This window comes from Lathyrus oleraceus, chromosome 3 (genome assembly GCF_024323335.1).
Source record: "Lathyrus oleraceus cultivar Zhongwan6 chromosome 3, CAAS_Psat_ZW6_1.0, whole genome shotgun sequence".
Taxonomy (NCBI): domain Eukaryota; kingdom Viridiplantae; phylum Streptophyta; class Magnoliopsida; order Fabales; family Fabaceae; genus Lathyrus; species Lathyrus oleraceus.
In genome coordinates, this window is record NC_066581.1 from 142,748,305 (window position 1) to 142,761,914 (window position 13,610).

The 13,610-nt window shown below is 34.2% G+C and overlaps 1 protein-coding gene across 1 annotated transcript; it reads right to left on the reverse strand.

Annotated features, from left to right (window-relative positions):
• Positions 1 to 7,579: 7,579 nt before the first annotated feature.
• LOC127130089 (uncharacterized) lies at positions 7,580 to 8,323 on the reverse strand. The gene has a single exon (XM_051059162.1). The coding sequence runs from the start codon at positions 8,321 to 8,323 to the stop codon at positions 7,580 to 7,582; it is 744 nt and encodes a 247-aa protein (XP_050915119.1).
• Positions 8,324 to 13,610: the final 5,287 nt, after the last annotated feature.

Sequence of the window (13,610 nt, forward strand, 5' to 3'; positions counted from 1 at the left end):
ATGATTTAGAAGCGTTAAAAGCTAGTATTGCAGAAAATTCAAAATATATTGACATTGATGGATGTAGTAAAGTTAGGTATTGTGCCGCTTGTCATATTTGGCAAAAAGAGGTAAACACTCTCAAGGTCAAATTAGAGAAAGCGTTACAACCTAAGGTTACTTATGCCATTGACTCTAGGTTGTTTAAGAAGTCATTAAATCCTCCATATGCAAAATACTCTTTTATTCCAAAGGATTTAATGAACAAGAATAAACAAACGCATCATCATGGTTTATGTCATTATTGTTGTCGTGCTGGCCATACCATTGAGAAATGCAAGTTTAGGAGATTTCTTGTTCCTAAAGGTATTTATCAATGGAAGCCAAAAGGCAACCATGTTAGCACTTACCCACGTGGACCCAATGAAAATTGGGTACCAACTTCTCTCTTTTGATATTGTAGGATGAGTGCCTTGCTTCCGTAGATAGAAGATGGTTTCTTGACAGCGGCTGCTCAAGGCACATGACCGGTGACATATCGCTTTTCATAGACTTCAAAGCAAAGAAGAAGGGATATGTTACTTATGGAGACAATAACAAAGGAGCTATACTCGGCAAAGGTAGTGTAGGTAATCCCTCTACCACTACTATTTCTGATGTCCATTTAGTAGAGGGGCTTAAACACAACTTGTTAAGCATAAGTCAATTGTGTGACAAGGGTTATAAAGTTTCTTTCACAAAAACTTGCTGCATAATTGAACATGCTGAACAGAACATTGTGTTTAAGGGAGTAAGAGTAAATAATATAATAAGCGTTTACTTACTGTTGAAGAATTTGTCCATGTATCTTTTGATGAGTCTTATCCGAAAAATGTCGGAAAAGGTATTTCTTTTGATGACGCAGGTGTATCTACAGAAGACATACTCAAGGAAGTTGTTGAGGAAACTGATCAGTCCAAAACAGCTGCCCATGAGAAGGAGGAAGATACTAGTCATGAAGAAAATGAGGAAGAAAAGACAGCTGAAGTGAATGATCTTCCAACAGCTTGGAAATCCTCAAAAGACCATCCTATTGACAACATCTTGGGAGACATTTCAAAGGGAGTAATGACTCGTTCTAAGATAAGTAATTTTTTGTTCTCACTTCGCTTTTGTTTCACAAGTAGAGCCTAAAAATGCCAAAGAGGCCTTGATTGATGAATTTTGGCTAATGGCCATGCAAGAAGAGCTTAATCAATTTAAAAGAAATGACATTTGGGAACTTGTCCCTCGTCCGCGAGATCATCATATCATAGGTACTAAATGGGTTTTTAGAAATAAGCTTGATGAAAACGGAGTGATAACTCGGAACAAGGCACGTTTAGTAGCACAAGGGTATAACCAAGAGGAGGGCATAGACTATGAGGAAACTTATGCTCTAGTTGCTCGCCTTGAAGCTATACGTCTCTTGCTTGCCTATGCGTGTTCTAATGATTTTAAGCTTTACCAAATGGACGTAAAGAGTGCTTTTCTTAATGGTGTCATAAATGAAGAGGTATATGTTTCACAACCTCCTGGTTTTGAGAATGCTGAAAATCCAGATCATGTTTTCAAATTAAAACGAGGTTTGTATGGTCTTAAACAAGCCCCTCGGGTTTGGTATGAAAGGCTTAGCAAATTTCTAATTGATCATGGATATTCAAGAGGTAAAGTGGATAATACTCTCTTTATTAAACACAAGGGAAAGCACATTCTTTTAGTTCAAGTTTATGTAGACGATATAATTTTTGGTTCAACTAACATACACTTGGTCGAAGAATTTTCTAAGGTTATGCAGGGTGAATTTGAGATGAGTCTCATGGGGGAGCTGAATCACTTCCTAGGACTGCAGATAAAGCAACTTGATGAGGGTACAACAGTATGTCAAACAAAATATTGCAGAGAACTACTCAAGCGCTTTGGAATGAATGACTCAAAATCAATTGACACCCCTATGCCTACCAACGGAAATCTGGATAAGGATAAGCATGTTTCTTCTTATTTTTATTATGCCTCACCTTGGTTGATGAGATTTGTTTTAGATTACACTTATTCCTCACAAGGTCACACCAACAGAGGTAATATCACTCCTATCTATATCTCATTTAGAATTATATGATTGTGTATGTTAGAACAAAAGTTTTTTTCTTATACTGTTTGAACATTAAAAATTCTGATTTGTGAATCATACTTGGGCATAATTATCATGACATACTTCTGGGCATAATGCAAATCCATACTGCACAAAAATTCATTAAAATCTGGTTTCGCATCAGTATGTATCGATCCAAACATGTATGCATCGATTCATATCTTATGCATTTCAAGTTTCTCAAAACTGGTTCAGGATGTATCGATCCATCCGTCGTTTGTATCGATACATAGACCCTTTAAAAACAAATTGCATGTTATGGATCGATTCATGGCTGCTATTTGGATTAAATGCATTTTTTTCATGCTGCTTAAGTTTTTTAATTGTTGCACAATATATGGTTTAGCTTATGTAATTCTTAAACTCGTTCATACTACTTAAATGCTTATAACCTTCTATTTACTTCTGATGTTATTGCCCTTATTTGTCACTCTTTGTGAGTGATTCTTTACTTTGTAAGCTTCATTCTGTGTGATTGTTAGCTTATCTATCAATTTTGCTGTGTTCTGCTACATGTTGCCTTGATAAACCTTTTTTTTCTTTTTGATGTTGACAAAGGGGGAGAAATGCAGATGTTGACAGACATGCACAAACTCAGGGGGAGTATCACACATCTTGCCAAAAATTTGCCATCATCAAAAAGGGGGAGTTTGTGAGAAAATCCTTTACTTTGAATATATTTTGAATGATAACAAATTGTGTGATCATCATCCAAATGTTGGTTGTGCATCACATTACATGATACATTTGTGTTGTTATTGTGTTTTTATCCCATTCTATTATTGCATAAAGACCTACATTAATACATCTCTTAAAAGAACTCATAAAATCCATTTTGTGTCAGTATGCATCAACACATAAGCCTATGCATCGATACATACAGCATGTTGCAAATCACAAAACTTTTTTGTTCAGTATGCATTGATGCATACGAGTCATGTATCGATACATGGACAGGCAAAATGCTCTATGGATCGATCCATACGTGCCTTGCATCGATCCATGATTAGTTGAAATGTCCTATGTATCAATGCATACGAATTATGCATCGATGCATGTTAGTTGAAATGTCATATGCATCAATACATACGAATTATGCATCGATACATGCTTAATTCATTTCACCAAAAACTCATTCATTTTACAGTATGCATCGATGCATACCCTCATGTATCAATGCATAAGTTTGTTTTGTGTTCTAACAGTTTCTGTTTTTCTGCATATATAAGAGATGTTGTGACAGCAGTGCAAACGACGAATTCTTAGAGGGAAAAACAATTGTACACAAGATCAAAGCAGTGTAGCAGCAGTTGTTTGAGAGCAGATAGAAACCTGAAAGAGACTTCATCTTCTTCATCTTCTCCATCACTTTTCTTCAAGAACATCAACACATAATCATTCTTGTTCTTTGGATTAAAGGATCAACGAGATAACGTTCAGTGGTACGATCAAGGATCTAGCTGAGGGTTTTCAGTGGAACGATCGAGGATCTAGCTGAGTTGAAGATTGAAGGGGGTTTCGAGGAAAAACCTATTGGTTTGTCCTTCAAGAACTGGAGTGTTCTTGCGGGTTTGTGAGTCACGTTTGCAGAACAGATTCAGCCGCAGCGTTGCGTTTGGAGATCGGGGGATTTCGCAAGCAGGTCGTGGAACCGGTGAATTGTTTGCAATTTCGTGCAGGAAATTCTTGATCGACCTCAGATCAAGTGGAGGTTTCATACAAGAAGAAGTTCTTGGAATTTAGAATTCTATCTTTGTATAATAACCTTGTATCAACGAATTCGGCAATAATTGATAATCAAAGTTCTCAATTTCATTTGAAATTGAGAGGGAGACGTACCCACACGCGAGGACGACGTGGGGAACTTCCTTACCAAATCTCTGCGTATTGTATTCTTACCTTACTCCTCTTTACGTTTCAAACAGTTTTCGCAATTTCAGTTAGTGTGTTGTGACTGTACCTTTTGCAAGACAACAGTGGCAAGAAAACTTCTTTAACTAAACTCCACTGCTGTTTATCATTGATCACATACACACTAACTGTTTGACAAAATTGTTAGCTAGGTTTTATTCATTGGAAATAGACTTTAATGATAAGTGCATTCAATTAGCTAAAATTCTGGTGTTGATAGTTTCTGTCATTCTTATTCAAATCCAGCGTTAAACTCATGTGTCCGGTTTTCTAGTAGCGGTTCAGAATAGACGGAAGTCGATTCAGGACTGATATCTTCCGCCAACTTTAAAAACTCTGATAAAACTTTAAATCCGTTAAATTTCAAAGAGGTGATCTATTCACCCCCCCTCTCGATCACTAGCCACACCGTCTAACAAAAATCACTTAAGTATTTGGTACCTTACCATATTTCGTATTCTACTTAAGTACACCGTACCTTACGATGTTCCTTAGTTACTCTATCTCTTATCAATCCGTCCTTTGTGTGTGGCCCTGTAGGTTTTTGCGACGTTGGCAATTATATTAAATCACGCATTTAACATAATAAACAGTGAGCGGTATCTAGCAACACATCATTGCTACCCAAGTCACGAAAATATCATGTGATTTGACAAGTCCTTCTGTGATAATAATTATGTGTATAATTACCCCTTTGCCCTTATGTCTATATTGAACACAAGGTATAGACCGTGTCATCCTTGTCCAGTTCAATATTGGGCCCATAGACATTTATCCTGTTACGCAGGATGGGCAAATTCCATCTAGGTCACTCATGTCCCTCAGCATGCTTTGTGGAGTACCATCAAATTGTCTTTATGGTTATCCAGTTACGGACAACGTTGGATCAGCAACAAAGCACTCGACTCTACATCTAGGATCCATAGTGGTTTCAGGTCGAAGAGTGGTATACACCATTATCACCATGAGAATAACTTATGACACTTTGCATAACTTTCTATATAGTATTCTCATAACGGGTCAATCCGGTATAAATATTACTCTTAATATTCATACCTATGTTTAAGACTTGATAACTCTTTATCCATGATCCATGAGATGTGATCATCAGTCTACAAACATAATAGTCTCAATGCTTGAATGTTATCCCACTTCACAATAAAGCTCGACTACGGATACTTTAAGAATAATGTCCTTATGTTTAATGTGATCTCATGATTAAGTCATACTTGATACATTAAACGGACTAGCTATTCTAGGGACTTTATTAAACAAACATAATAAATAAAAAGTCTTTTATTAATTAATAAATAATTCGATACTAGTACCAAAAGTATTGGCCTCTAGGGCTTACACCAACACAAATTACATATCTTGTGATTCGAAACACACAAATGAGTTTCATATAGTTTTTTCTTCTTAATTTTATGATTTCAATCATAACTCTTGCTTTTGTCTCAAATCATACACAATTTTTCTCTCATTTTGTTCTTGATCTCCTGCATATATAAATATCATTTTCTCTCAAAACATTCACAATGTTAGAAAACTTACATTTCCAACATTGATTTAAAAACTCACAAATGATTTGTTCTCTCATATTTTCAAAAGAGTTTTGAATCTTTCTTGAACATTTGCAAATGATTTCTTTCATCTTCTACCTTATTCTTTTTCCATTGATGCATGGTTCTAAATCTCACCTTTGGAGATATGTGATTCTAGAGAAGAATCATTTTTTAATTTAAGGTTTATTTAAATATTTGGTCAGGAATTTAGAAGTTCACATGGTGTGTGGTGTTATGGTTGGTTTTTAAAATTCTTGTGGAAAAGAATGAGGTTCTTCTCTTTAGGTCCATCTTGGCGATGTTGTGTGGAAGCCTACAGATAAGGTGGGAGTTATTATCATTCTTCTAACACACTAATGCTCAAGTTATCAATAGGATTGAGTAAAGATCGTTGTAGAGTGAGGACTTTGGAGTAGGTTGTTGGGGCTAGAAGATTAAACACGATTTTGAGAGAAAATTTCACAAAGTTTGGTTCGTAGACTATGTAAAAATAAAAGAATTGAGAAGGAAGATCTTTATCATTTTTGACGTTATTTTGGATATTGTGATTGTACTAAAATCATTGTCATTATTGAAAGACCAATAAATTTTCAAGGGGCAACCATTTGAGACTATAATAGGCGCAAAGCAAGAACGAACACGCCAAAGTAGTGTAAATCTTGGTGTGTACCTCTCTCCTCTCTTTCTCTCTCCTCTCTCTCCTCTCTCTTATCTCGCTCTCTCTTCTCTTCTCTCTTCTCTCTATCTCTCTCTCTCTCTCTCTCTATCTTCTCTCTCGATCTCTCTCTCTCTTCTCTCTCTCTCTCTCTTCTCTCTGTCTCTCTCTCTCTCTCTCTCTCTCTCTCGCTCTCTCATCTCGATCTCTCTTCTTCTCTTCTCTCTCTCTCTCTCTCTCTCTCTCTCTCTCTCTCTCTATCTCTCTCTCTCTCTCTCTCTCTCTCTTCTCGCTCTCTCTCTCTCTCTCTCTCTCTCTCTCTCTCTCTCTCTCTCTCTCTCTCTCTCTCTTCTCTCTCTCTCTCTCTCTCTCTCCTCTCTCTCTCTCTATCTCTCTCCTCTCTCTCTCTCTCTCTCTCTCTCTCTCTCTCTCCTCTCTCTCTCTCCTCTCTCTCTCTCTCTCTCTCTCTCTCTCTCTCTCTCTCTCTCTCTCTCTCTCTCTCTCTCATATGTTAGTTTATTCTTTGTTGTTAATTCTTTAAAAATTATTTCATGGTGAATATTTACTATTTTCAACAAAAATATTATCTCTATAGGAATAAATAAGTAAAACAATATAATATTTCTTAAAATTTATCAAAAATAATAATATTTAACTTAAAAAATCATATTAGACATCCATTAAAAATAGTCATGTGCATTTAGTTTTTTTTCTTCTTATTTTGGTTTGAATAGAAATATTTAGATATGTCTGCAAATTCGATCTCATCTATCAAAAATGGATATTAATATGTTGAGCATCAATATTAAAATTAACATTAAAGTTTAAACTCCATATCTCAGGATTGTGTATATGAGTTTGAATTGATTATTACTACTTCATCTATCAATAAAAGAAATCTCTAAATGCCAATTCCATGTCCATCCACATCTGGTAATGATGGTACAGAACACCGCTGCGGTTCATGTTGTTACTTGTATGCTTGGAGCGATACTTTTAGACATTAGTCTCTCAAATTAAATACGGTATTTGTATTTCATAAAAAAAAACTCCATTAATTACGGTATATTTTTTACAAGTTTTAACTAGATTTTACAGAATCATAAGTTAATGATTAAACCAAATATTAAACTAAGTTTTACTCTGAATTCATAATAACAAATATTCAGTCAAAAAAACAAAAATAAATAGTCTGCATTTTCAAAATATCATGATCATCAAAATAAAAAGAGGACACAACACAACCAATGTAAAAATTGGCCACTCGAGAAGCAAAACCTCAACGGCACACAAAAAAACTTAAAACGGTTCTTGTGGTTGGAGTTGTTTGCATAAACCCAAATATGTTTGATATACCAATCTATTTTTGGCACCTGTTCTATGAATATTAGCATGTTTGCAAAAATACTTCAAATGCTCAAGATTGCAACAACCTATCATCTCACCCAAAAACAAAAACAGCCAATTGATCTCTTCTTCCTTTCCAATCAATGGATGCATTGTGTTTTTTTTCCGGCAACTCTGGCAGTTTGGCAACACGGGTTTCATCCATGCATCCGGTGCACGTTCAAACATCCCAGACTTGTTCTCCTTGATGAAGTTGGACACCTTCTCAAACTTTTCATGCAGATCAAAACGAAAATCAGTTTGTTGAAACTTACATGATTTGCATTCAAGAGTACCTGAAATAGTGTTTATATTCAAATGATATAACAAGTGATTGATAGTGTGAACGGTGGCGGGCTTTAAAGTTGCCCATGGGAATGGTGGTTGAATAGTTGGAGGAGTTTCGAGCACCTTGGTAGCATTAGGAGGAGAAAGTGAAGGTGTTAATGGTCTGTTTTCAAACGGTAAGGGCTGAGGTGATGGTTGTGGTAGTGAAAGTGTAAGCCATGATGATGCATTCACCATATCTTGTTCTTCATATGAAAGTGCAGTAGTAGGAGGAGGAACACCATGGTTTAAAATGTCTGAATGAAAGAATGTTGGTGGGTTAAAAGGTCTAAGGGATGATGAAGATGCTTCATCATCATGGTTCATCATCTTTCTTCTTCAGACACTGACGCCAATAAAAGACACAAAATAAGAGGGAGCTTGTAAGTTTAAATAAAACTAGGGTTCGTTCTTAATATATTGGTTACTTATAAAAAAATATACTTCTATTTAAAATTATTTTCCACCTTTTTATAATATTAAAAATAATTAAATTTTAAACCACTTTCCAAAACTTGTTCTCTCTACCCCTACAAACTCGCTATTAGCAAGCATAACATAACAACCTCTCTTCTTTTAAATCATCCAATAAAAACTTAACATGTCAAGTATAAAAATAATCAATACATTTAAAATAAAATTCAGAATGTTTCCACTCTCTCTTTGTTCAAAAGTGAGAAAGAGTAAGAAATCGGCAGTTAAAATCTAGTCTCTAATCTATTGACTAGGTCCTGAAAATTTAGTTTGTATAAAAGAAATATTCTCAACACTCGGACATGAAATCAATTTCAAATTTAATTTATTATTGTATTTTGTAAAAAATTAGTTTTGTGATATTTTATTTTTAAAAAATAGCATTGAATTGGTATGCACTTATAGAATAAACATTGAATTAAAGAGAAGTGCTGGCACTTGATGTAAAAAAAAAATATTGTGCTTTTCAGACGTATTTGTTATTATTTTCAATGTTTTTCTCATATTTTTCTTAAAAAAATGTTTTTCACATTTTCATATATTCTCTTTTATATTGACATGCATTTTAATATTATTTTCCTCTCTAATAAAATTAAATAAATTGTTATTGTTTTATTTTTCCTTTTCTTAACCATTTAATTAATTCAATATTTAAAAAAAATTAAAGTGCACAAGAAATATATTGGAATAAAATATTTTTTAAAAAAAAATCTTTGTATATCAAATTAACTGTTAATTAACAAATTATTTAATTATAAATCCTCTATGATTTATTTTTTAAAACACAATCATCAACAGTTTTTTTCATTTGAATAAAACATTTATTCATAAGAAGTTAGATGATTAGAGATAATTGGTTAGTAATACTAGTTGGATTTTTATCTAAATCTATTTGGTTCTTAATAAAATTCATTTTTTTAAAATAATAATTTTTTTCAATTAAAATTCTAAAATAATCTTTTTTTAAAATATTTATCGGAATAATCACATTTCATGATGCATGCGCCAGTTGGACTAACACATCTATTTTCTCATTGAACATAGACGCCAATGGTATGGGTGCATGCATGCAATGAAGACAATGCAATTGGCGCATGCATATAATACATCATGTGTATGCGCTAATGCATGTGGCGCATGCTCTATATGATTTTTTTTTAATTTTATATTTTATCGTTATAAATAATTAAATTAAATAGGTAAATGAAAAATAATTATTAATATTATAATATAAAGTTAAAATACATAACAGTTGACCAGAAAATCAAGTATTCGTCCGATTGAAACGTCCTCATGTTCCACATCCCGGTGTCTTAGCTTGCCTTCGAGGTCTCTCACGATTTCCCTGAGGTGTTTGGGATCTTTGAGTGCTGACATGATGCAATGGTGGCAGGTGTGAAGGTCTGGTGGAAGGTTCAGCGGTATTTTGACAAATTTGTCATCATTTCTCCCCAATAGTTGGGGTGATGTCGCCAACGGCGCTGCCATAATTAAGTTCGGTTCCATGTTGTTGTACTTGGGTGGTTGTGGTTGGGTTGATTGTGGACGGTATGGTTGTCTGAACTGGGACATTGAATCATTTTGAAAGCGAAGCAATGGTTCCTATGGTGTATTAAAGTCAAACAATGGTTGGGTGTTGTAGCGACGGAATGTTTGGCTGTTTAAAAGTGGGGGGCTACAATGGCATGAGGTTGAATCATATGAATCATTCGGGCTATAGACAAATGTGGTGGCTGCATATGGTTGTTGGTGGTTAGAGTTTGGTTCCTGGTTTTGAGTTTGGGTGTATAGCATGAATTGGTTGCGAGGTTGGATGTATATGGTAGGGTGATGTTGTGAGGTTGGTCGTTGGGTTTGGGTGGGTTGACATTATTGTTGGGTGGGGATTTTGTTGTTGGGCATTTGACAACGAAGCTCGTTGTCGTTGATCAATCAAATACCTTGGCTCAGATACAAACTATGGAGTTTTAACCGACCTAAACCATGCCATATAATGTTGAGTTGGTCTAGCACCATGTATGACTGGTTCATTTAAGATGTGTTGTCGTCGATTTCTCCAATAATGACATATCTCTTTTGCAAAGTCTCTCCAATCAGAATAATCTCATTGGTCATCGATATTTTGTTGATGCCAATCTCCCAAACATGTTGGAGGTTCTGGAACTTGTTGTTGTATGTCGAACTGTAGTTTTACACGGCCACTCTGGTGCATCTCCACAGTAGTGAACCGGATGATTGGTGTTTTTGCTGTCCAAACTGCAACATCATCCTGGTTAACCTGATGATCAAGACCCAGATACAGTCTCCTAATAAATTGTATAAGAATTTGACATGATTAAAGGATATTGTAAGACCCCAATTTTGACCCTAAGATCCCTCATGCTATCTCATCATATGCATTGGCATTGGGATCACACCTTTGCATCCTCCTTACCCCCTCATTCATTGAGTTTGCATTAGGAGAGATCACCAAGAACATTTGATTGTATCATACTTCATTTTTCTTTGCTTACTAACCAAAATACCAAAAATATGTCAATGTATAGTTTGTTGCTTTTGTAGGTAGTGTGTGTATTCATCCATGTTATATCAAGCTCATATCTAGGGTTTGAGACCCTCAATGCAAGGAGCTCAATCAAGAAATGATTCACATTGTCTCTAAGCATCATATATGGATCCCCATGTTCTTCACATGTTATTTTGATCAAGAAATCATCAAGAGTTTGGAGTTTGTTTGCTTTGGAAACCCTAGTTCATCTGGGTATCTTGTGTGACTTCTTCAACAAGTTTCTTCAACAATTGATCAAATATTTCAAGGGGTGCTTCATATTTCATCATCCAAAACATATATGATCCTCCATGAGTCCTAAAAATCAAGAGAATGTCAAGCTAGCAAGATGGTTCAATGTGGTTGATAAGAGAAAGTCAACTAGTCAAAACTGAGTTTCCATAGACCCTATCTCCTACAATTTTTGTCATATGAAAATGATTCCAAGAGAAAAGTTACTTAAAATTACATTCCAAACAACTTTAATGTTAAAGTATAGATCTAGTTTTTCTTGTAAAGTCATTTTTTATGGTGAAAGATTATAGATCATTTTGTCCGAACCCTAGTTTGGAAGTCAACTTCCCAAGATCATAACTTGCTCAATGTTTATGAGATGAAAGCCATTAAAATTCCATGATCAAATTCAAGATGTCTAATTTAACTTTAATGTTTGGAGGAATTTCAAATTCAACTTGCAAATTCATGTGCCAAGAGGAAATATTATAGGTCATTTTGGGTCAATACCATTGAATAAGTGATTTTCCGCAACTTCTAAAATGCATAACTTCTTCATGCCAAATTCAAATAAGGTCAAATTTATGACCAAATTTAATAGGTTTGAAATAACTACAACTTTGATGAAGGAATGTTTCTCATTTGAATCCCATAGAAAAAGTTATTTAAGGTGGAAGAAGTTAACATTTGACTTGGGACTTAGAAAATTTTCAAATATGTTTGATTTCCCAAACTTCCACCTCAAACTTCATCATGATCCAAGCTTCAAATGAAAAAATGTTCAACATGAAAGTTGTTCCCCTTGATCTCACCTTTCCAAAAAGTCCAAGATCGTCTCATTTGGCCAAAGTATGAAGGGCTTGCGCATGGGTGCAAATTGAAGAACCATTTGGAGGTTTTCCACTTCCACTTTTCATACACGATTGCATGGCTTTGTAACATGGTCTCAACATGATTAACATTAAATTTTGGACCTAAGTGCATCACTTGATGGGCCTATCACACGCCCATGCAAGCATGCAAAGAGATTATTCAATTCTTGCCAAATTTGGAAGTGTGTAGAAATCAATCTCATGGCCTATAAATAAGACCCTAATTGCTCAGAATTAAGGACCTCATGCCCAAGCTTTGAACCTGCAATCCCAAACCCTCACCATTGAAGAATAAGCTTGAAGGTTTTCTTTGAAAATCGAGTTTCAATTCTCCATCTGTTTTGAGATTGAAACTCCAAGAGTCCATACCTTTCACTGATCCTAATCATTTCCAACAAGCATCTGAAGCAAAGCCAAGCATAATTGAAAGCAAGATCGTGTCAATCTGAAACTCCATTGAAGGTGAATTTTTAGAATTTTCATCTCTTTGATTCTCCCTCAATTCTTCACCATTCTTATTGATTTTTGGTTGTCTTAAGTCCTATCAGTGTAGGCAAGAAGATTTAGTTGCTTTGAGGTCAAATCGAAGCAACTCAATTCATGATCCTCAAAATTCAAATCCCTGTATCTTTTTATATGCTTGGAATTGGAGAAAATTGAGGTCAGATTCGTGCTCCTGAGCATTTTTCTTTCAAATTAGTGTATTCACTTTTCATTTTCCATAAGGTTTTGGTTGGACCAGTCCGGTCTTAATATATTGCTTACTTATAGAAAATTATATTTCTATTTAAAATTATTTTTCACCTTTTAATAATATTAAAAATAATTAAATTTTAAACCACTTTCCAAAACTTGTTCTTTCTACCGCTACAAACTCGCTATTAGCAAGTATAACATAACAACCTCTCTTCTTTTAAATTATCCAATAAAAAATTAACATGTCAAGGATAAAAATAATTAATAAATTTAAAATGAAATTCATAATGTTTTCACTTTCTCTGTTCAAGTGAGAAAGAGTGAGAAATCGGCCGTTAGAATCTAGTCTCTAATCTATTGATTAGGTCCTGAAAATTTAGTTTCTTCTAACGTATAAAAGGAATATTCTCTACACTCAGACACAAAATTAATTTCAAATTTAATTTATTATTGTATTTTGTAAAAAATTATTTTGTGATATTTTATTTTTTAAAAATAGCATTGAATTGGTATGCACTTATAGAATAAACATTGAATTAAAGAGAAGTGTTGTCACTTGATGTAAAAAAAAAATATTGTGCTTTTCAGACGTATTTTTTTCTAAAAAAAATGTTTTTCTCATTTTCATATATTCTCTTTTTTATTCTCTTTTATGTTGACATGCATTTTAATATTATTTTCCTCTCTAATAAAATTAAATAAATTGTTATTGTTTTATTTTTCCTTTTTGTAACCATTTAATTAATTCAATATTTAAAAAAAATTAAAGTGCACAAGAAATATATTGGAATAA

Bases quoted from the DNA above. Each gene is read 5' to 3' on its own strand.
- LOC127130089 (XM_051059162.1), bottom strand. From the start codon at position 8,323: ATGATGAACCATGATGATGAAGCATCTTCATCATCCCTTAGACCTTTT.